Raw genomic sequence first — 23772 nt, 5'->3', positions numbered from 1 at the left:
TAGGGAGTTATCTTACTCCTTTTTTTTTTTCCCCAAGTTTGTGGGCGATACTTGTGCCATTAATATTTATGAGTAATAAAAATCATTTTAAACTGTTCCGTTGTAGCAAAGCCTTTCACTATCTCCATAGAACTTAGTTTAGCCTCAACAATCTTTTATCGATAGTTGTACTGTGTACTTTCACATGCCCTTAAATCAAGAGTCCAAGAATATAAAGGTAATTGCAAACCTAACTGTATATGGCTTTTAGGTTCAATTGTATATTGATTTTTTAAATCTTCTTTCTGACAGAATATTTTAAAAAGGATAAGTAGAATAAGGAAGGCAGGTGAAGCAGGTTGCATGCAGTAGCAAAAGGCTGTGGGAATTGTTCACCTCCACAGACCACTCCGTCCAGGTCTTCGCAGCGGCGATCATCACACGCGCACGTTTTGCCATAAACCCTCGGATCTCCCGGCGGGTAGCAAGTGCACTTGCCACATTCACATTTACCTGCAAAATACATTCGTTAGGAGAGTCACAGAATCAGGAAGGCTTTCAAAGGAAACAAGCATACTATTAAACCCAGACCTCCTGGACCAATGCTAGGATGTGCCTGATTATGTAGTTCAGCAAATAACCTTTCTGACCTTCCTAAGGTAAACCGAAGGTCAAGCACAAATGCCAAGGAGCTCAGGAGTGGAAGTGATGGTCGCTGGCTCAGAAGTCATTTCTATTTACTACTTTCCACTTTTTGTTTCATTTATCTTTGGAGAACAATTCTGTGATTAAATTCTTTTGGTATTTCATATTCAACGTGGTTTGGATACCATTTAATGTAACTAAATCAATTTTATGCATTTTGACATAATTTAACATACTGTGATAGTTTTAAAATATATATTTTTATTTTGGGTCTATCTGCCACATAAGAAAAAAATGTTCATAGATATATTTCAATATGATATTTTAGTGATTATTTTACATCAATTTTATAGTTCACAAAACTCATTTTATCATGGAACATATATCAAAGCACATGATCTAAATATGTTTATTATTCTTGATTTAAAATGTAAAAGTATAAACATTTTTTGAAATAAGTTTAGTTTGTAGTTTGGGAATTCCTTAATTATTCTTATTAGGACTTTCATCATTATCACTTGAGATGCAACTGTGTCAAACACTATAATTCCATGAATGCCATCATTTTGTTTTCAAAATAACACACTATCTAGCATTATCACTATCATTTTACTAAACAGGAAATGGAGACAATGAGGCCAAGTTCCTTTCTATGGTGACTCAGCTCATAAGGGATAGATTCAAAATTTGTATCCATTCTCATTAACCTTAAAGTTTGTACACCTAACATTTAGCTATATTGAATTGTAATATACTCATAACGCAGCACCAGGAGACTGAATGAGAAAGCAAATTTCTTTTGTTTGAGGAATTGGTACTGGTTTGCCAGAAATTCAGCTGGGTGACTACTTTGAGACATCTGTGACTCTCTGTCATTATCCCAAGCATCATAATTACACACCCACTGAAATGATCATATGGTATTTCGGGGATGACCCCCCAATGTTGTTAGTCATTCTGTTGCTGCAGTTGTATCTTGTTAAAGAATTTCTGAGTTGGTAGATGATGGAAGAAAGGAAAATTAGTATTTAGAATCATTTCAGAGCTGTAATTAAAGATAATCTAATGCACTGATTCATAATATTTTCTGGCAGAAGTGCTGGGGCCATGATCCCTTTGAGAATCTGGTGGAAGCTATGGCCATAGATACTGTTGTTCTGGCTGCCCTTCCGCTAGTCTCTCTTTCTCCTTGGAGACAGTCCCATGTTCAGCAGAAGGCAGAGTCCCTTTCCTCCTCCGATGATATCCCCTCTCCCTATGTGCTGGCAGACAGAACAGGGACTCATCAGACACTCTTGGCAGGGCTTTGATTTTTGAGGGTGATAACAAAGGCACAGAGTGGCAAGTGCAACAGTATAGCAGTGAGTGTCCAGGAGTGATGGAGCTCATCACACAGAGGCTTGAGTTCAAAAGTTAAGGCAGCAGGGGCTGGTTCTCGGCAGTGTTTTGCTCCCTGAGGTGTGGCATGAGCTGACTGTCCAAGCTTGCATTTTTGAGCCTAACCCATTCTAATAAAATCCTTTTTCATCCCAGTTAATGAAGTTGGTTTCTGTTGTTTGCAATCAAGAACTCTTAACTGGTAGAACCCAGATCTCGCCCTGGAAAAATATACCAGCACACATTTATTTTTTGTAAAATGTCAGGAAGATCCGTGGCTTACCGTGATTCATTTAATACATGAGGAGACTCAAGCATACTGAGGTGAAATGATTTGCCTAAGGCCAGTGAAATAGATGTTAGCAGTGTTGGTGATAGAATCTAGATTTTCTGAGCCCCAGTTACTTTCTGGTGTGCATAAACACACTAGCCCTCATCATGGGTGAATGTGTGAATGACAACAATAATCCAGACTGTGGAGGGAAAGAGACGAACTATAGGACCATCAGCAGTATGGCTAGGTATGGTTAACTAGTCCTTCATGGATAGATGTCAGAACATCAATCACCTGACTCCTGAAAGGTATTACAGTCCCACCTACCAAGACATCAATTTTTAAGTTTAAGGGCATATGTATTTATGGTGACAATTTTATTGTTTTAAAGCATGCAGGGAATTTCCTCAATATGCATTATTGGTTTCCGTGCTTCCCCAGAAAGGATGAACTAAATACTGGCATATTGTTCAAATATCTCATTCCATTGTTTTCATTATGGATAGTTTCTGTCTTGTATTTCTTCTATAAAGTTGGATAGTGTTAAGATTCAGTCCTAGGTGCATTTTTTTCCTGATAGATAATTCATATATCTTTTTCAAATATCAGAATAATTAACTCCCTCCCTCTTTCTTCCAGATATTTATTTTCTTCTTGGATTCCTCTTTTGCACAGTCTTAACCATGACACATCTTTGAATCTTTAGGTTTTGCTTTCTTCTTTCCTCATTCTCTTCAAAACCTCCTTTTAATGTCTCATTTCCATAGGGCATAGCCGTCAATTCAGCAGTGACTAGTACGATATGCTAGATGGGGAGATACAAGGTAAACAAAAACGATGCTACACTCTAACCTCATGGATTAATAATCAGGAGAGAGTCTTTTGATTAATTGGATAAACTCGTACCTCATTTAATGTTAATAACCAATGGAATCTTCCAGTAATATCGCTGAGCATTTGTAAAGGAGTAAAACTCTGCAATTTTCAGAAACCACACGGTAGATGTGTGGACCTGAGTAACGACTATTAAACACTGAAATTATCTCCAAAAGCCATACCTGAAAACATAACACAACACTACATACACATACGCTCACAAAGTATTTCTATCCTATATGTTCACATTAGGTGGGAAATGGTTTTAATCTCCTTCATACTACACCACAACAGAACACACATGTGGTCTTGCTCAAGAATAGATTCAACCTTCAATAAATACATTGATTGATCACTCAGTCGTTCATTCAACAAACACTTTTCGAATATCAACTATGGGTTAACTGTTGTGCTAGATGCTGAAGATACAAAATTAAGTAGGACATTTAAAAATGTTTAATAGTAGAGAGAATAAAGGGAATAAAATACATGAGCACATACACCCTGTAGGATTAAATAAGTTGGGAAAGAGTCTTGTAATATTTGCTAGATGTCAGTCAGGAGAAGAGGAAGGGAAATAAATTTTATGGCACAGATACTGTTATAAGCATGGGCTCTGACTTTAAATAAATCTGAATGTTAATCGTGGTACATCCATTGTTAAATGTGATTTCTTGGAAGAGTGAATTCAACCTCATTTATCATGGTTGCATGATGGGAATACTAATAATGATAACACAGGATTATTGTAAAGGCTAAATATTGTAATGCACATAAAGTACATAAGACAGGGCCTGACACATAGTAAGAGCTCAATAAATAATAATTATTTATATTTGTATAATAAAACACGTTGGAAAGCTTGCATTTCAATTGCTTGTAAAGAATTCATTTCTCTCCTTTCTCATTCCATTTCTCAAAAAACAAACAACAACAACAACAAAAAAAAACCCTTGTGTTTTCTTATCCCAAATGAGATTGTTTAAGAAGAACAAGATGATTGCTTATATGATCAAATGCACCTACCAGAATGGTAAAAGCAGGCACACTGTTTATGACCTTATTTTCTTTCACTTTTTAAAATAGTACAAACCACACTTGGAATACTTGCTCAATAGTTGGAAAGTAATTAGAGTCTCACATAAAACAGAAAAGAGATTAGTACTTTACTAACACAGTCCTCCTTTGCCTAAAATAATAGGTTTACCATAGCAACCTGATTGCACTAGGAAAAGCTCCTGCCAAATGCATCCTAAGTTCCCATGAAATTTCTATGAGAAGGAATTAAACACTTGAGAACTATAATATTCTGTACCACTTCATCTAAGCACAAATATTTTTTGTGAGAATAAAGTAATCTTCCATCAGACATTTAACAGTGAAGAAGCACTTTTCACCTTCCATTTCAAAATGAGCAGTGAGACTTACAATTTAAGCCACGTTGACATTACAATTGCTAGCGAAGGAAGAATTGCTCATGACTTTAAAAAACACATATAAATGTCAGTCCTTCTGTTTGTGCTTTCTTAGTGCAAAAGGATTCAAGTAATCAATCACGAATGATGTGAGGAAGTAAGACATTTAAGCAAATGTTGTACTAATGTAATTTTCTGTTGTCTGCCCTAGAGTGTCTGAAACTGAAAATGGGAAATAGGAAATGAGAATACCGAGCCTTACTTTTCTCTAAAGGTTTTCCAAGGTATCGATCAAAATATTACAGAGGAAGTCTATTAGACCTCTAAATGAGATTATCTAATTATTTCAATCTTAAGATAGTTTCTAAAAAAAAAAAAACCCTAAACTTACTCGATTCATTTTTTTCTAACTATAAATTAAGTAAACATAGGTAGCAATATCACACTATTATAGGGGGCAATGCAATTAGCTAGCAATATCTCACTCATAATTGGGTTTACAAAAAGAAAAAAAGATAAAATGAGGCAGAGTAACATTTTAAGGGGTAATAAAGAAGACACTTCTAATAGAATTTAATTTATCTAGAATTCAAACTACATATTCAAGAAGCTTCATGAAGCTTAAAAAGAACAAATAAAAAGAAAAACACACAGCATAGCTGGCACACAGCCAAATCAATTGTTGAAAGACAAAGAGAAAAATCTTAAAAGTAGTTAAAGATAAAAGGATGCATTAACTTCAAGGAAAAAAAGGAAAAAAAAAAAACCAAGAAGATTGACAAATGAATTAACAAAATAAGTGCTTAAACTTGATGACAATGAAATTATATCTTTAAAATTCTGAAAGAAGCTGTCAAATTAGAATTTTATGCCTAACAAAAATATCCTTCCAATTTGATTACAGAATGACAACACAAACACAAACTAAAAGAACTTGTGAGCAGAACAGCCTTATCAGAAAAAAATATCAAAGAAAAATGTTCTTCCCACAAAAGGAAAATGATCCCAACATAAACACTAAAATGAAGAAATGAAAATCAAAAAGTAAATATAGGGTAAATATAAATGAAAACAGTATATAAAATTAAAAATAATGTCTTGTAAAGGTCAACCTAAATCTAGAATTTAAATCTTATTTTGTTAGAATAACCTCTACAACAAAATCACAAAAGGACATTACAGGAAAAGGATGTTACAAAACAATCTCTCTCACAAACTTTGAATTCACTAATTTGCAAAAAGAATCATATACAAATGGGTTTAGTTCAGAATTAAAGGGTTGGTTTCACATTTAAAAATCAATCAAACTAGGTCATCACATTAACAAAAAAAAAACATATTATCATTTCAATAGATGCATTCTACATATTTGGTAATATTCAAAACTCCTTCATGAGGAAAAAATAAAGAAATAGAAGGTAACTTCTTTAATTGATGAAGTTAATCTAAAAATAATCTATAGCAAACATCACATTTAGAAGTAAAATATTGAAAACATTTTCCCCAAGATTGAAAGCAAGACAAGAATATCCACTATGTCTGTTTCTAATCAACATTATACAAACATCTTATCTAGTGCTCTACAGCAAGATAAAGAAATAAAAAAAACAGTGTAAAGAAAGAAAGAAATGACTGTCAGTACTTACATATGGCATGGTTATGTTGATAGAAAATCCAAAAAAACTACATATAAACTATTAAAATTAAGAAATAAATTTAGCAAGTTCATAAAACAGAAGTGGTTAATATTAAAAATTTTAGTTTTAGTTTTATACAGCAGGAGCAAACAGACATGAAACATTTTAATGATATAATTTTTGATAACAAAAAACATAAAATAGGAATACTCATGAAAGATGTCAAAGCCTCTATATAGAAAACTATAAGTTATAAGTTAAATTAAAGAATATATACATGGACAAAAGGGTATACCACGTTTATAAATGAGAACCTAACATTGTTATTTCTCCAACAATTGACTTACAGATTTAACTCATCCCTAGGCATTCAGGCACCATTAATAGTGTGCAAATGCAAAAGGATAAAAATAGCCACAGCATTGGGGAAGGAAAATGAGTGGAGAATTACAATACCTGACTTAAGACATACTATAAAGCGACAGTATTTAAGACTGTTTTGCTATTAAAACATTAGACGAATAGACAAACAAATAGAACATAATAAAAACACTGAAAAAAATGACCCATACAATACAAGGTTACGTTTTTTATGACAGAGTTGACATTATAGTGTAGTGGGGAAAGGTTGATTTTTCAATAAATGGTTCTCTCTACCCTGGACTAGTCAATTTTGCTTTTCATAGATTCAGTTTCCTATTCTTAGGCAAAGCTATTGGGCTAAATGATCTCTAAAGTGTCTCAGGTGTAATTCAAGAATTAGATCCATAAACCTGAGCTAATTGTAGCCACTAGTCCTGTTTTCTAGCTAAATTTTCCAAATATGTCTTGTAGTATATGTTAGACTCTAATAGCAGCTACCATGGTATTACTTACATTTTTTTTCTCAATGACTATCACTAAGCAATGTAATTTTAAAATCATATTAATTTATTTGACTTATATTTAAATATTAAAACTGTTGCCTTACATCACAAATAAAAAGCCAAATGCTTGTGGTTTCCTTCAAATCAATTTATTTTCTACAGAAACTGAGATAGAGAAATACTTCCTACCATTGGCTACAACGTAAAAGGAATTAAGTATAGAAATATACTTCCAAGTGATGAAACTACTGGAGCCGTAAGTGATCCAGATATATGGAAATATAGTTATTCTCAAATGATATTCTAGTGAATATTGCCTGTAAAGGCAAAAGAGAGTAGAGAAAGGCAGAGAAGGCTAAAGGGGATCAAATATATGGTGATGGAAAGAGAATTGACTTGAGTGGTGAACACACAACGCAGTATATAGATGATGTATTATGGAAATGAACACTGGAAACGTATCTGATTTTACTAACAAATGTCACCCAATAAATTTATTTTTTTTTAAAGTCATGGAAAACTTCAGAGACTGTGGGAAAACGTATGAGAAAAATTCCTTGACTATCTTTTCCACTATTTCAAGATAATTAAACACTTAGTCATAGTAGAGACCATAAAGACGTCCATGGCTATTCTTAGCTAACTAGAAAAATTGTATGATGACCAAACAAAAGAGGGTGCTCCACATTCCTTGTATTCTACTAGATAAGAGGAAACATTTCATTTTGATAAGAATATCAAAGGGGTAGTGTAGAGATGGAGAAAGAGAGGAAAATATGTTTCCAATTAAGGGAAAGAGAAAGAGAAGGAGAGTGTTGAAAGAAATAGAGCACTCAAATACATATGATTATGTGTCTATATTGGCAATGGAAAAAATGTCAGGAAATAAAAGTATTTGAAATGCAGGTCCTTCATGTAAGCCTTCATATCTCTGACTACGGAAAATGTAGGATAAATAGTCCTTTGTTTGTAATAGAACCTGAGCTTAATTTGGGTCCTTTCATATTATGAGTTAAACTGTGCTTATGTTACATTCTCGTTCAAATAATCAATACAATCAAAGAAGTGAATACAGAATATAAAAACAAAACAAAATCACACATAATTGCTAATTGTCAAAAACTCCCATGTTGTTATTTGAAAAGCAGTATCTTCTTTGAAGTAACAGGAAATTGCAATATCAGCTCTGCAGTGAAACGACTTTTGCTTTCACCTGTTGTATCAAAAGAAATAAACTATTCAATCAGTCCTAGCAATAATAGTTAACATCACTACTGCACAAGGCATTCAGGGAATGAAATGAGGTAATAAAGAGAACAAAGAAAGGCTAAGCCATTAGATGATTTAAACAATGATAAGCTCTACATTACACAAAAAGCAGTGTTGGAGGAACCCTGATTACTTTTGTCTTGAGTCATCTTTGGCTTAAATACAACTGATTGCCTGAGAGTCCAAAGGATTGATTGCTTGTCCATTATGTGCTATGTAATAAGACATTACATTAATTCCACTGGGAATTTTAATTTGCATACTCTTTTTTTTTTTTCTCTAGGGAATGGCAACTGCTTTGTGGAAGTATACAAGGAAGGGTATAAATTAGAACATTAATACTGTTAATTCTCCAGCAATTGATTTATAGATTTAACGCATCCCTAGGTATTCAGGTACCGTTAATGGTATGCAAATGCAAAGGGATAAAAATAGCCAAAGCACTGGAAAACTGGGCAGAGAAATTACAATACCAGGTTTTAGTATAGTTAGTAAATGTTCTGGACTTATTCTTTTCGAGATCTAAGTTTCTTGTTTATCTTACACTTCATTTTCAATTTTATTTATTTTTTGGTGGGGAGATGTGATTTGAAATGATTTTGTTAGTTTTCACTTTTTGAAACAGCATTACAAAAGCTATATTACAATGAAGTACACAGCATATGGGCTTTAACTTCCAGCAATATAAAGAACAAATAATATACGGTACCTAAAATAAAGTATTTGTTCTATTGCTGGGCTTATGGAAAGTAATGTAATTCTTCAAATATGCAAAAACAAAAACTGAGCTAGAAGAAGAGCAATCATCAACTTCACAAGTAAGGGATCCTGAGGGTAAAAGCTGATATTAGCGCTTTAGAGAAGTTGAACCTGAAGCTCCTTGAGTAAACTGGGGACTGTGAAAAGAGGGCTAAAGAGATCCAAAATCAGTAATATCCTGTGAGAAACTAACACAAATATTCACCGAAGAGAAGTGTCCTGAATTTAGGTTTCAAGATTTTCTAGAATTTAGGATGAAACCACGTATAAGCTCACCATGGAAGACCAGCAAATATACCCATAAGGAAACAAACCGCCATGAGTGAAAGTCAGAAAAAAAGATATTTCAGCTCTGTGCTATGGATATCGATCGTCTAATGACCCATTTTGCCAATTTTTTTCCTTGACTACATTTGTTATTGTTACTCTAATATCTGTATCTGATAATCCCAATCACTGGGTCTGTTATGCTTCTGTTTCTTTTATCTTTTGTTATTTCCTGGGTCCTGATTCTTATCTCTTTGATTGAATGTCAGAAATGGCATATGGAAAGGTTACAGAGCCTTCGCACGATAGTCTTTCCTCCAGAAATAGTTCACCTCTTATAAGCAGATAGAGCAGTGTGTCTCATCACAGGGAAATTTTGACCCTAAGGGACATTTGGCAATGCCTGGAGACATGTTTTAGTATAATGACTGGTTGCAAGTGTTACTGGCATCTACTGGGTTAGGGCCAGGATGCTGCGAAACATCCTACAAAGCACAGGATGGCCCCCACAATGAAGAATCATCTAATCCATAATGTTAAGAGTGCTGCTGTTGAGAAATCCTAAAATAAGTGAAGGCAGATCACCTTAATCCAATTAGTGATTAAGCTCGCCCTAGTCTGAGTTGCATTTATCCCTTGTTTACCCTGCCCCTCCCAAGAGATCCAGAAACACTGGCATACGCATTCACGAACACATACACATATGCACACATACATGCACACATGAAAATGAACTCATGGAAGTCTACACTTCACCCTTAAAGACTTATCATTTTCATGTCCTCCAAGAAGCATTGCCTGCCATTCCCTCTACCCCAATAATCAATCACCACTTAAGGCTTGATTAAGTATCACGATGATGTTTAAAATAGAATCTTGGTAGTGCTCTAACAGATATTGATTGATCTGAAATGTGCTCCATGATGGTAATGTCTGTTTTATAATTTTCAATCTAAGCTTCTCATTTGCATCTTGCATTCAGTGCTTATGTAAGTCATTAGCACTTTTATGACATTTCCTAAGACTTCCATTCACTATACTTTTTAAATGTATACCTCCATTATCCTCTATTAAAAATCACTTCCCTAGTTTCAAATCAAGATTTTAAAATATATATATATATACTAAAATACTGAGTGCCTTTTACTTTTAAATTATGTTATAACTGATTTAAAATATATTATTGTATAAAGCAATACAGAAATAATCATAAATCAATACAGGATCGATATAAATAAAAAGAAAATACATACACATAAGTCAGGAAATTCCCTGTTAAACTCACTTCCAGGGACAAGTATTGTTAGTGTTGCAATGAATTTCATTTTAGTCTTTCATCTACACCGATTTTTCCATATGTGAGTAAACAATACAATATAATTTTATCTAAAATTATAACATAAGTATTTTAGTTAGGAGTACTTTGAAAAGGTTTCAGTTTAATTAAAATTCTTCCAGTATCCCTTCTCGTGACCTAACCTGTGGTTGGACTTAACTCCCAAAATATGATATTTTTTTAAAGTAGCAGATATATATGGTACCAGGAAAAATCTCTGTTGCACACATGCACATTCCTTTTGCTGATAGAATTTCAAGTGTCGATTAATTGATTTAAAGCCTCACTAATTGTCCATTCAGTCCCAATGGAGGGAGAATGCTGATTTAGTCCTTTAAATCACTATGTAGGCTATCTCTAGGAGAAAAAAAGAATTCATCTTTCTACACTACTTTTTTAAATGGCCCTTAAACTCACAAATGTGCTTCTTTGTGTGCTACCCTAGAATAAAAAGTGATGTAAGGGTCACAGGAATTCTTTACTTTGCTCCCTTCTTTCAGGATTGTTCTGATTCAGATTATTAATAGAGAACCATTTGTTCTCTGCTTTATTATTTGTCGTGACAATCTTTAATATTCAACCATGTGGAGAGCATTCTAGGTATTGCACAGAACACAGAGGGGAAGTGTCTAAAATCTAAATCAAATAGACGTGTCTATGAAGATTGATGACCTCAAGGAAGAAAAAGTTACCCTCCAATATGAGTTCTAATTTCCACAGAAGGAAAACACCGCAAATATTTTGTAACTGTAAAGAAATACACTCCTATGACTTGGGCAGGTGTATCTAATGTGTAAGGGGAGTCATAATAAAACAAATCAAAATGAAATAAAAGGGACCTATTGTAACATGCACAGTGTGATGAGAATGTGTCATAAGATGCTTTTAAAAATATTTTATGAGTGACGGGCAGGTAAGGAGGAAGGTAAACTTACACACTGGGTTTATGTGTTAGACTTTGTTTATAGACTTGACATATGTGTTAGACTAGACTGTTTACCCAGGGTCGTCAGATCAGCAGACAGGGAATATGTTTTATAAAAGACGTAAAACAATAAATTAAATGAAATGTTAATAATAAACAATTTTATTAAGGAACAAAATGATGAACTTTTATGCAACTTGAATTAAAAATTGAAGATATACTAGACTAAATATCATTTAGAAAGCTCACTGATTTAATACAATTAAAATGTAGCAATTATATTCATGTTCAAATTTAAAACACAGTGAACACTAACCGCTTCATTCTGTTTCAGGCCAAGACTAGGCACTTTCCTTTCTGCATTTGGGTTAGATTTCCATCAGATGCAATACTAGGAACATAGTCTAATCAACATAATCAATACTATTTGAACTAAAGAGGAGCCTGAATATATATCTAAGATGTATTTTATTGGCAAAAAGAAAAAAGGAAGTAAACAAGGAGGATGTGAAAATAGACTATGCAGAGTTGGAGTTGCAATAAAAATATTAAACTACTCTCAGGGAACCTGTTCAATAGTGTGAGGGTTAGCTATTCACAAAGAAAAAGAAAATATTGCCAACTATTACAAATAAATTAGAATATGAATGCACTTTGAAAACCAGGGTATCAAGTTGGTGTCCTTTAATTTCCTCTGTGAATATGCCTCACCTTCTCTGGATATGAAGGCATTCAACGGCTTATCTTAAGGGCATTGACAATTATCATTTGTAGCAATTGATGGGAAAGGTCAAGGCCACTGTAACAAGAACTGCCACCAAACCAGTCAGCTCATGTTTCACAACGTACCCTATCAATGTGAAGTTGTGACCATGTCATTTAATAATGGAGAAGCAAATACATTTTAGAGGTAACAGGAGATGTTTTAGTATAGGTGAAGACATAAGATCTAACAATTAGCTTCATAGAAAAGAGAAGTGAAAATTGGGTTGGCAGATATTGAAATATTAATTAAGAAGCAGAGGAGAGAGGAACTTAAAATACAATGGTCAGTGCTTCCTTTCTTATACATCAGGTTGCTCTCAATTCCAGTTCTCTGGTTGTCCCGCATTGCCAACGCCTTAATTACATTTGTAGGAATAGGAAGAGAACTACTACCGTGGTCTGCATTTTTCTGAGGATAAATTATTAGAGGATTAATTTGACTAAACTTATCTTGTCTATTACCTCACTTTTTGCTACATTTAAATATGCATGTCTAACAGCTGCTTTTTGCAATATGCCCATTCCTCCCACATAAGAAAATAGGTAAGATAAACCAAACACCTATTCTGTGCCATCAATCAAAGTGGTAATTTTGGTATGTCCATTTCCTTCTCATGCATTCTACTCATATGTGTAGAGTATGTATGTCTGAGGGAACACTCATGTGTAGAGTATGTGTGTCTGAGGGAACACTCCCATATGTGTGTCTGGGTGAACACTTCCTAAACCTTCTCTTACATTTTCCCATCTCGAAGTTGATATATTTAAATAATTGTAACAAAGCACTTATAAGGGAGTAGACTTTAACTAAGAACTTCGTTGTCCTTAGACAAAGAATTTGGATTTTCCACCTATCAGTTCTGGGGCTGAAAACTCTCTGCTACAATTGTGTGCCTATCACTGTTCAACCAGTTTCCTGGCATTGTGCTAAATACTCCCTGTCCAATGTTTGATTCTTCTCCACCATGACTCCATGGAAAAAGGGCCTGATTTTGTCCCCATTTTGCAGATGAGCACATGGACTTTCAGGGTTTAGGTAATTAGTCAAGTCCACGCAGTCAGTAAATGGTGGAACCAGGATTTGATCCAATATTTGGCTTACTGAAAAACGTGTATTTTAAATCATTAGGTTACAGTCATTCTTTATTTTGGACAGACGCCAAAAGTAAGTAATTAATATTATCAGTTAGCATAAAATGTATTTCCTGCTTTTCAAAATGAAGTAGGGGTCATGATAAAAAAAAGTTACTCTAAATACAAGGGGAAGTGATGGGAAACGTCTAATGCAAATATCCAAGTATCTACTATCAGGTATAGGAAAAAAACAACTTTATGTCATCTCCTTACAAACACATTGGCAAACTAGTTTGTTCATTTTAAAAACAAACCAAAATAATTGCTTCTTCTTAAAGGAAGAAAATAATGCACATCTTTTAATGTTCTTAGAAGTCACTACATAGTATAAGTGACAAAAAGATGTAAAGCCATGGTGTGGGACATAAGTTATATTTACCTAATCAAAAAACTTTTGGGCATTTGAGGATCTGATGAGAAAACTGAGAACCAATGGCACTGTAAACCTAGGGCAGCCATGCATGTTAGGAAGACAGCCAAATGTGTTTCTCAGTCTCTGTCTTCCTCTCATTGTGGTTCTCACTACTTCTCAGGCATCTCACACTTTATTGGGAAGAGCAGAATAAAGAAGCCTACATATTACAGTGCAGCCTATTTACAGTGCAAAGGAGCCTATATATCATACAGAAGCCTATATATTAAGCCTAGTGATAAAGAAGCTGAGGGAGCACAGAGATCTGGACAGCTTCTTGGAAAAGGTGACACGGGCAGTGAGTTCTAAAGTTAGCCTAAGTGGGCGTGGAAGAGGAAAGGAGTCTAGACTTTCTAAAGGCTTAATACACTTTAAGCTGGGAAATTAGAAAGTCAAATTTGGATTTTGGCAAGATTACCTTGACAGCAGTATGGAGAAAACATGAAGTACACAAGACAAGTAATCGAAGAACTAGGTGACAGGTTCTTAGAGGGGTACACTGAGAGATGATGATCTGTGCTAAGGTATGACAGAGGTATGTAAAGAATCAGATATGTCTTCATTTGACTGAAGGAAGAATATGTAAACAAGTATAAAATTACCATAAGAAATATTATCCACAGGGCCAATATCTTAAAGTATTTTTTAAAATCTATTTTTCATTTTAAGTATAGTTGGTATACAATATTGTATCAGTTTCAGATATACAGTATAGTGATTCCACATTTATATACCTTACAATGTAATCACCACACTAAGTCTGGTAATCTGTCACCGTGCAAAGTTATCACAATAACCAGGTATCCAAGCTTTCATTTTCTTCCCATCATTTATTTAGGGACCCTACTTACATTGGTCTAATACTCTGAGAAAGGTAAAAATATACAAGTCAAAAATTAAATATTAATCTAAATTTTCATGTAAACAAACCAGCCATACAGGTTGCTGATTTCAGGATCTTATTGTGTACTTTTCCCCCAGAAATACCGTGAAGACATATTCCTTGTGTTTTGAATGATTTCTTAGTTCACAACAATTGTCTCATTTCAGAGTTCACTACAAAAATATGAATCAGAGAAACAGATGTGTTTTCACATTTGAATTTCAATAAAAACTAAAAACCTGTGAACAACAAAAGTGAGCAGATGTTTAAAAGCCAACAAGATTCTAAAAACTAAAATTATCTGTTTCTTGATTTATATGTATACTTTTTTATAAGAGGAAAAAATATGTTAATCATCATTTTAATTATGGCTCTTCTTTCAATCTTTAAAATCTTATGTAGGTGCCTCATATTTGTAATGAATTAATTTTAAAGTCATTATAATATACATACAGAAAAGTGCACAATCCATGAGTGTATGACTCAATGAATTTGCATAAAGTGAACAGACACATTAACATCCAAATGAAAAATGTAATGTTACCTACACTTCTAGATGTTCCTCTGCTACCCCTCTCATCAGCCCCCAAACATAATCACGAACTTAGCCTTTTATTACTGTAGATCAGTTTTTTGAAATTATGTAAATGGAATCATGCAGAATATACTCTTCTGTGTCTAGCATTGTTGCTGGGATAAAGTTATACAACTGATTTTCTTTTTAATATTCTTGTTTTCTAGGAACTTTTCAAATTCATTTAATAATTTAAATGGTTTGCCTGAAATTATTTTGGAGATCTAGATCTAGATCTAGATATATTCATGTCATTGGTTAATAATGATAGCTTTACTTCTGTTTTTCCATTCCTTACGTCTTTTCTTAATTTTACAATCTTCTTGCCTTTATGTACTAATTAGATTCACCAAAACAATGGTAAATATAAGTGATACTGTCAGGAATCCTTGTCTTATTCCCAGTCTTAAGGGAAAAAGCTTTAAACATTTCTCCATTAAATATGTTTTTCATTCTTTTTGACTAATCTTCTGTTATGTCCAATCTGCTGTTAAATCCACTATTTGAGCTCTCAATATTAGTAATTATATTCTTATATGAATTCTAAACATATGTTGAAATTATATATGTTGAAAATATATGTAGAAACAGCTTGTCATCTTTCTTCTTAAACATAAATCACGTATATCTGCTATTCCAGTATCACCTATAGGTCTGTTTCTACTGTCTGTATTTCCAAATAGTCCTAGTTTTTTGTTATTTTTTTTATTTGTTTTGTTTGCTTGAACATATTTTTATTGAGTTAGAGCACTGAAGAGCCTTTGAATTGTGCAATATTTATCCTGAGATAATTGCTCTTATTGTCTGGCAGGCATCCAAATTAGAGGTAGATCTCCCCAATCCAGTCAGGAAACTGAGCTGACTCCAATTTGGCTGCAGTCCCTGCTAGGTTTAATCTGTCTCTGACTCACCGACACTTCACGAGCTTCCATGAGAATATGGGATCCATGTTCTTAGTGGGGTCCTGAAAGTCAATGTTTGTCTCCCAAGACCACATAATTCCCTGAATTTCTAAACAGCTCATTAGTCTCTTTCTTCTGGCATCTTAGTCTCCAATCTTTCACTGCTCATGAATTAGAGAGAAAGCCTTGGAGAGAAAACTAGGGTGGAATATTTGGCTCACTTTTCTGCACAACCCTTATCTCCAAGGTCATGACCCCTCAAGTCCTGGCTGTCTCGGTAGCTTCAATCTTATGTATTTTGTCACAATCCTTTTAAGACTACAGAAAGTTCTAATATCTTCTCTTCTTATATCTAAGTCCTCTACTGGCTTCTCATCCTCTTCCCCTGCATAAAACAAGAATCAGCAAATGACTTGAGGAAAAAACACTACACAGAATATCAGGTTCAAACCTAACTTAGCTTCTCTTTGAGATCTAAGCTTCTCAAGCACTGGCTGTCTCAAAAGCTTCCAATTCCTTCAAATATACTTTTTTATTTCCTTTTTGGTATTTTTCAGCGTTTCTCATATTTGGCCATAGTATTGGTCTATGAAAACTATTCCATTGTAATGAGAAATAGAATCACTTATTAACTATTAAGATGCTTTTATAGTGAATTTTTGCCACACAAAATGTTATATTTTATTAAAAATAAATTATTGACAAATATTTTTTTCATCATAGAGAATTTCAAAAATGGAAAATATTAATTTAGGTAACTATATTATACTGAATCACTTTTTTGACGTTAATTGATTTGTATAATTTTGGCAAATAGAGGTCTAAAAAACTATCCTCATAATCATGTGGCATTTTTGCTAAAATTTATCCTAGAAATTGACTTCTAATAGTTCAGTGAATAATAAATATCATGCTAACCAAGGTATTTAATCATACTTTAATGACTGAACCAATATAAATTTGGAAAGTAGAAAAAAAATAATTATAAGTTCACCACCCAAGAGTTTATTATTTTACATTTTTGGTCAATGAGTTTCTATTCTTTTTTTAAACAGATTATATACATATGTAATATTATAAAACTTAAAAATGTATTTTTAATCTTGCTTATTTTACTTACATCATGTCCATTGATCATTGTGTCCTTTAAAACTTGGTTTTTGTTGTTATTATTATTATTATTATTATTATTATTATTTTAGTGTGGCTCTACATTCTTTTGCATTTTATCATTTAATCCCCTTATTAGATAATATGTAGGTTGGTTTTCTTTTTTCCCCTATTGGAATACAACTGCAAAGACTTTTTTTATATATACAAATATATCATTGCATTTTAGGGAATTTGCTTAGGTAAATTCTTTGAAATAAAACTATTGAGTCAAGGGGTATAGATTTTTATTAAAATATAGCTGGCATACAATACTATAATAGTCTCAGGTGTACACCATAGTTATTCAACATTTATAAACCAAAAGAAGTGATCACCATGATACTAAGTCCAGAAAACATCTGACATTGTACCATTCTATCACAATATTATTCACTATATTTTTAAGGCTCTTTAATTCACATTGGCAAATTACTCTAAGAAACTTGAAGTCAAATCGTATACCTCAGAGTAAATCCTTAACAGTGAATTTCATAAAAATATTCTTCAAATTTACATGTAAAAATATTTAAATTTCCAATTCAAAGGAACATTTATATATACATTCTTAAATTAATTTTTGTTTTCCTTTGGTAAGTTGTTTAAGTCCTTTGACCATTCTTTTTTGTGTAATTTGTATTTTTCATATAATATTTAGGATTTTTCATATTAAGAATAACAACTTTTTTTTTCTACTGAACTCCCACTAGCAAAATTAATTATACCCATTACCATAATTGTGCTCCCTTCACTGAGAAACTCAGTGGAGTGGTAGAATACATGCTAAATTGGTGCCTTGCAACAAAAGGCACGTTATTCTCAATACGGTGCTTAAAGTTCATGCTGCTGTGGATGTGAGGAAACGGAAGTTTAAAGGCAATGGAAACACATCAATCTGATAGACAGTTGAGGACAATACCCAACAGTTCGGTTCCTCCCACCGAGCACACACTCATTAGCATTAATCCTTATGAGCTACTTTCATCAGGCAAAGAACAGTAGTAGATTGCTCCTGCAGTAAAATTAGAGACTCCTTCTGGAGTCGGGTGGAACAGAAGTTCATTTGGAGGATGAACATCAAAAGCTAAATACTACTGGTAGGCTTTCCTCCCACTTTTCAAATAGTGAAAAGAAAGTATTCCAGCCAATAAAAGATGAGAAATGAAAGATTTACTTGTAAAATAGACTAAAAATTAGTGTCCTTATACATGTCTCAGAAAAGACAGTGAGGCAGTTTCAGGGTCTGAATCTTGAGGTGGTTGTGTTTATCACCTCGCTCTGTAAAGGCCGATGTCCAGACCGACTCACTCACGTGATTCCTACCAGGCTCAGACTACAGAAGGTTCATGCAAAGAGCCTACCAGCTATGCATCAAGGTATTATTACACTTAATTTAAGTTTCCTGAATGAGAGAAATGTGTCATAATGCTAGTGGTCTATACAATATAACAGTATCTTAATTTACTGACAAATCTGCTATTTTATTCATGTTTGCAATGTGCCTAATTAAAAAAGCTCTATTCTAAGGCTGTCTTGTACCTAGGTGTGGCTAGAATCCTTCTAAAGAGATAGAAGCCAATGAAATACAATAGAATGAAATAAAAACAGAATTCACTGGGTAGGATCCTGAGAAAGCGCTTTTGAAGAAGTTAAGTTGGCAACCAACCTTTTTAGCCCTCAGCATTTCACTTACTACATCCTTCTTGAGACAAGGCATAATGTCTGGAGTCTCAACAGATATCTTGAAAGTATAGGGAAAGGGTGGTCCCACCCTACGAATCACAGCAAGCCTGGGCCCCTGATGACATAGTAGAGTTGTCATACTGGTTATACTGCCTACACTCAGACTTCTTTAAAATGAGATCTCCTTCAAAATTTGTTTAAGCTATTAATTGATTAGGAGGAAAGATATCTGTTAACCAGAGCCAAAAGTTATTCCTGATTCATGCAATTCTCTAAGTACTCATTCAAGTCATCTCAGCTTTCCTCTGCTGCCTCTTTATTTTGATTATAGTTTAGTTCTAATATCCTTCTTTCTGCAACTAACTATTCTCTATGAGAATCTAGTGCTTAACATATCACATGACTTAGAAATCTTTCTCACTTATACAGTCTAATATTTTCATCATATACTTCATATCATCTCATTTCCTTTATTTGTCAATTGCTTATTTACAAAAGTGAGTAAATACTTATTACTCATATAAAAAAGATGAGTTACTGGATTTTTATTAAACATAAAATCAGAGGCATGGTTAATTCAAAAATGGAAAAAAATAAACACCTATAGAATAAATTGACATTATAATAAGGAAGATATCCAAAAGATATAACAGTAACTGAGCCTTTTATAAACTATTAGTCTGTGTTTACCCATTACTACCAATTTGCATACAAGGATGACTTCGATTTCTAAGCAATTGCTGAATCTGTAAAAGAGAAACTTGAATCTCTATCTACCATTTTTGTTTAAAATTTTTTTCAGTGTGGGTTTGGTGAATTTTATTTTTCCTGATGCAATCTCATTGTGGATATAGAATAGTTAGAAATATAAGGATATCCTACTTAATACCTTTGATGCTACATCAGTATCTATATATATCACAACCATTTGCTTCTATATTTAATCTCCTTTTTGTCCTCTCCATGAATATCTTTCAGCCTCTAAATGCAGTGAAAAGGATAGAATTAAACTTAAACACTTCCCTCTAGTTTACGTATAAAACTCCACCATTTTGCACTCTATTGGGAAAGGACCAACTCAAATATCTACAGTAACCAAGTCTGTAAATTAAGTGAGTGAAGGCACGGAGTAAATATTTTGTTCTCCTCTTGACTGCACTAAACAAGTATGAAGACATCTGGCAGCTGCCACTTAGGTTCAGGTGAAGAAGCAAGAAGGAGTATTAGGGCCAAAGGGGAAGGCATGTGACCTTCCATACAGTCATACTCAGTTGAGGTCATGTAGCCAGTCAGGGATCTGGACCAATGGTGCCAGATCTGCTTTTGCAAGAGTTTCCAGAAATCTAGAATTTGATCCTAATTTTGAAATGGAGCCAACTAATACTGTGTGGACAAATCTGAAGGATCCCAGGATGAGGAGAAAAAACTTGGTACAAAGTGTGATAAAAAAAAATATGGTGGAAAAAAGAAATAGATGAATGTTTAAATTAAAAAAAAAATTATTACAGTAAAAGACACATTGCCATTAATCCCACTCAGAATACTCCCCCTCACTTCGAACACACTTATCCCATCATTCTTGCCACTTTCTGAAGCAGTTCTGGAAATCCTCTTTCGTGAGTGTCTTTAGTTCGCTGTCGTGGCTGCCTTGATGTCATGAATCGATTCAAAATGTTTACCTTTCATGGTCATTTTGACTTTGGGGAAGAACCAGAAGTCGCACGGTGCCAGATCTGGTGAATACAGTGGTTGAGAACACACCATAATGTTTTTATTTGACAGAAATTGCAGTACCAGAAGCAATGTGTGACACGGAGCCTTTCCGTTGTGATCAAAGAATACAGTGAATGCTGCTGCCGAGTGCCATCCAATGGAAAGGCAGGGATCTTCAATATGAAAAGCAGTACGTCGGACCTTAGTAACAGTGTGTGACAAGTTTCAACTTGTTCCATGCAGTTAGTCTGGTGTGAGCTATAGTTGAGAGAAGGTGTGTTTTAAAGTGTGCCATAAATCATCCTCCATCATGACAACGCTCCTTGTCACACATCGCTTCTGGTATACGGCAATTTCTGTCAAATAAAAACATTATGGTCTTTTCTCATCTACTTTCTTCATTGGATCTGGCACCATGTGACTTCTGGCTCTTTCCCGAAATCAAAATGATTCAGTATATATATATATATATATATATATATATATATATATATATATATATATATATATATATATATATATATAACAATTAAGAATTAATTACACACAGAAAACAAGCATAAGAAAATATACCGACTGACATGAAGATCCATGGTGAATTTCTGCAGTGATGATTTCAATACATTTAGTCACAGATGTTATGTATTAACAGAACTTGGTAGCAAAATGTACCCTCCTACTAAATAAACTGAGTAATGGGTTTTCCATTCATTCATTTATTCAGTCACTCAGTCAGTCTGTCAGTCATCAGATAATTCTTGGGACACCATAGTTCTTGATGTGCCACATCCTAGTCTAGGGCTAAAGACTGCAGAGGTAAATAAAAAAAGTGTACCCTCTTCTGTAATTTCTACTTTCTACTTTAAGAAGTGAAATAGATTTTTAGAAGTAAACAAAAATATATAAATTTCAGGTAGTAAAAAATGCTATATAAATATATATGTGTGTGTGTGTGTGTGTGTGTATGTATGTATGTATGTGTGTGTGTATATATATATATATATATATATATATATATATATATATATACCAGGCTAGGGGTAAAGAAAGAGGGCTTGGTGTGACTTAGATTAGATTGAGTGGGCCAGGATCTGTATCCTTCTCCTAATGTAGAAACAATGTTTTCTACCAAATAGACACCCAAATGTTTTCACTCAGCGTTAGTCTTAGGACATTTACACACATATGAGTTCTGAAAATTAAGTTCACGAACTGTTGCATTGATGTTGCTAACTTTTTTGGTTATCAGAGGGATTATCCATTATGAAGTTGTACCAACTGGACAAACAGTTAACCAAGTTTACTATTTGAAAGTGCTGAAAAGGCTGTGTGAAAAAGTTAGATGACCTGAACTCTTCACCAATAATTCATGACTCTTGCATCACCACAGTGTACCAGCTCACAGGGCACTATCTGTGAGGGAGTTTTTAGCCAGTAAACAAATAACTGTATTGGAACACCCTCCCTACTGATCTGGCCCCAAATGACTTCTTTCTTTTCCCGAAGATAAAGGAAATATTGAAAGGAAGACATTTTGATGACATTCAGATTATCAAGGGTAATATGATGTCAGCTCTGATGGCCATTCCAGAAAAAGAATTCCAAAATTGCTTTGAAGGGTGGACTAGGAGCTGGCATCAGTGCATAGCTTTCCAAAGGGAGTACTTCAAATGTGACTGTAGTGATATTCAGCAATGAGGTATGTAGCAATTTTTCTAGGAGGAGTTTGCAAACTTAATTGTCAGACCAACATACGTAAATCAAAAGTGTTATCACAAATAATTAGATTTCATGTGTTTTATTTAAATTACGACAAACAAGTACTAAATTTAATCCTTACACACTGAGTGCTTTGTCCTCCAAGATAAGAACTTTCTCAAAAGCAATAGAGTGCAACTGATTTTCATGGTGGTGCTGCCTTTTTGAAAGCTGATTCAAAAATTAGTGTGTAAAGTTCCTGCTTTTAAGTATAATCATTTTCATTTGTGAATATGAGCAGGGAAGATTATAAGCTGTCAAAAATTTCCAGAGCTTCTGCCCATGACAAAATGATGGGTCCACACACTGTATTTAAAACCCAGCTGAATGGATAAAAATAGTACTTAACTTTAATAGTCATTATGAGCCGAAGCAATTTATTGAACCCTTCAATCAGGAAAAGAAACAAAGTACGGGAAATGGGTGAATGACTCATTTCTTCATGTGTTGTCTACATAGTGCTATTGTGATAATTGGATGATCTGAAGTTTAAATAAAATTTAGAGAGGAGGCAACCACAATATATTTCAAAAACAAAAACAGAATACTGTAAAAAGCGAAAGAATCCAATGTCTTACAATTAGAAATGCACAAAATGAAGAACAATAAAGGCACTTCAATAAAATTTAAAATAAAAAGCCAGGGAGAAAAGCCATCCCTACCCAAAAACCCAAATTGAAATCTCTCATCTATTCAATGTAGTAAATAGTTTTAGAATAGATATTAAAAGTAAATATTGAATTTCTTTGAATTTCAGCAATTTCAGCAATTTCTGTAGGCTGTACTTTAAATAATTCACTTGATCATATTTAATGTGAAATAATTTGAAGACAACTTACCCAACTCCCAGTGACAATAAAATAGGTCTATTTTTGTTTCTTGTGAAACATTCATCAGTACCTTCAAATATCACTTATTCAAGCAATTTTATCCCCTGAATCTCAGAAAAAATAAAATTTTGTCTTAGGGAAATATTGGCCATGAATTGAAAATATGGTATAGAAAATCTATGAGATATCTGAATTTAAACAAATGTTGCTTTTCCCCCCACTTTTAGGTGTTTAAAACAGTACTTATAATACTATCTTTCAAACGTAAACAGCTATTTTAGATCTTGACTTCATGAAGGAAGGGTTCATCTTTAGATGTGGGCTCCTACTGGTGTGTTATCAGA

At 33.7% G+C, this 23772-nt stretch overlaps 1 protein-coding gene across 1 annotated transcript in view; it reads right to left on the bottom strand.

Annotated features, from left to right (window-relative positions):
• Positions 1–23772, bottom strand: part of ITGBL1 (integrin subunit beta like 1) — a 193671-nt gene that overhangs the window by 26603 nt on the left and 143296 nt on the right. Inside the window, exon 8 of the mRNA XM_033104269.1 lies at positions 376–492. Coding sequence (XP_032960160.1) covers positions 376–492 — 117 coding nt within the window. The remainder of the gene's footprint in view (positions 1–375; positions 493–23772) is intronic.

The sequence above is a fragment of the Rhinolophus ferrumequinum genome, chromosome 4 (assembly GCF_004115265.2).
Source record: "Rhinolophus ferrumequinum isolate MPI-CBG mRhiFer1 chromosome 4, mRhiFer1_v1.p, whole genome shotgun sequence".
NCBI lineage: Eukaryota > Metazoa > Chordata > Mammalia > Chiroptera > Rhinolophidae > Rhinolophus > Rhinolophus ferrumequinum.
The sequence above is the reverse complement of the archived record's forward strand: the minus strand, read 5'-3'. Positions and strand labels throughout refer to the sequence as shown.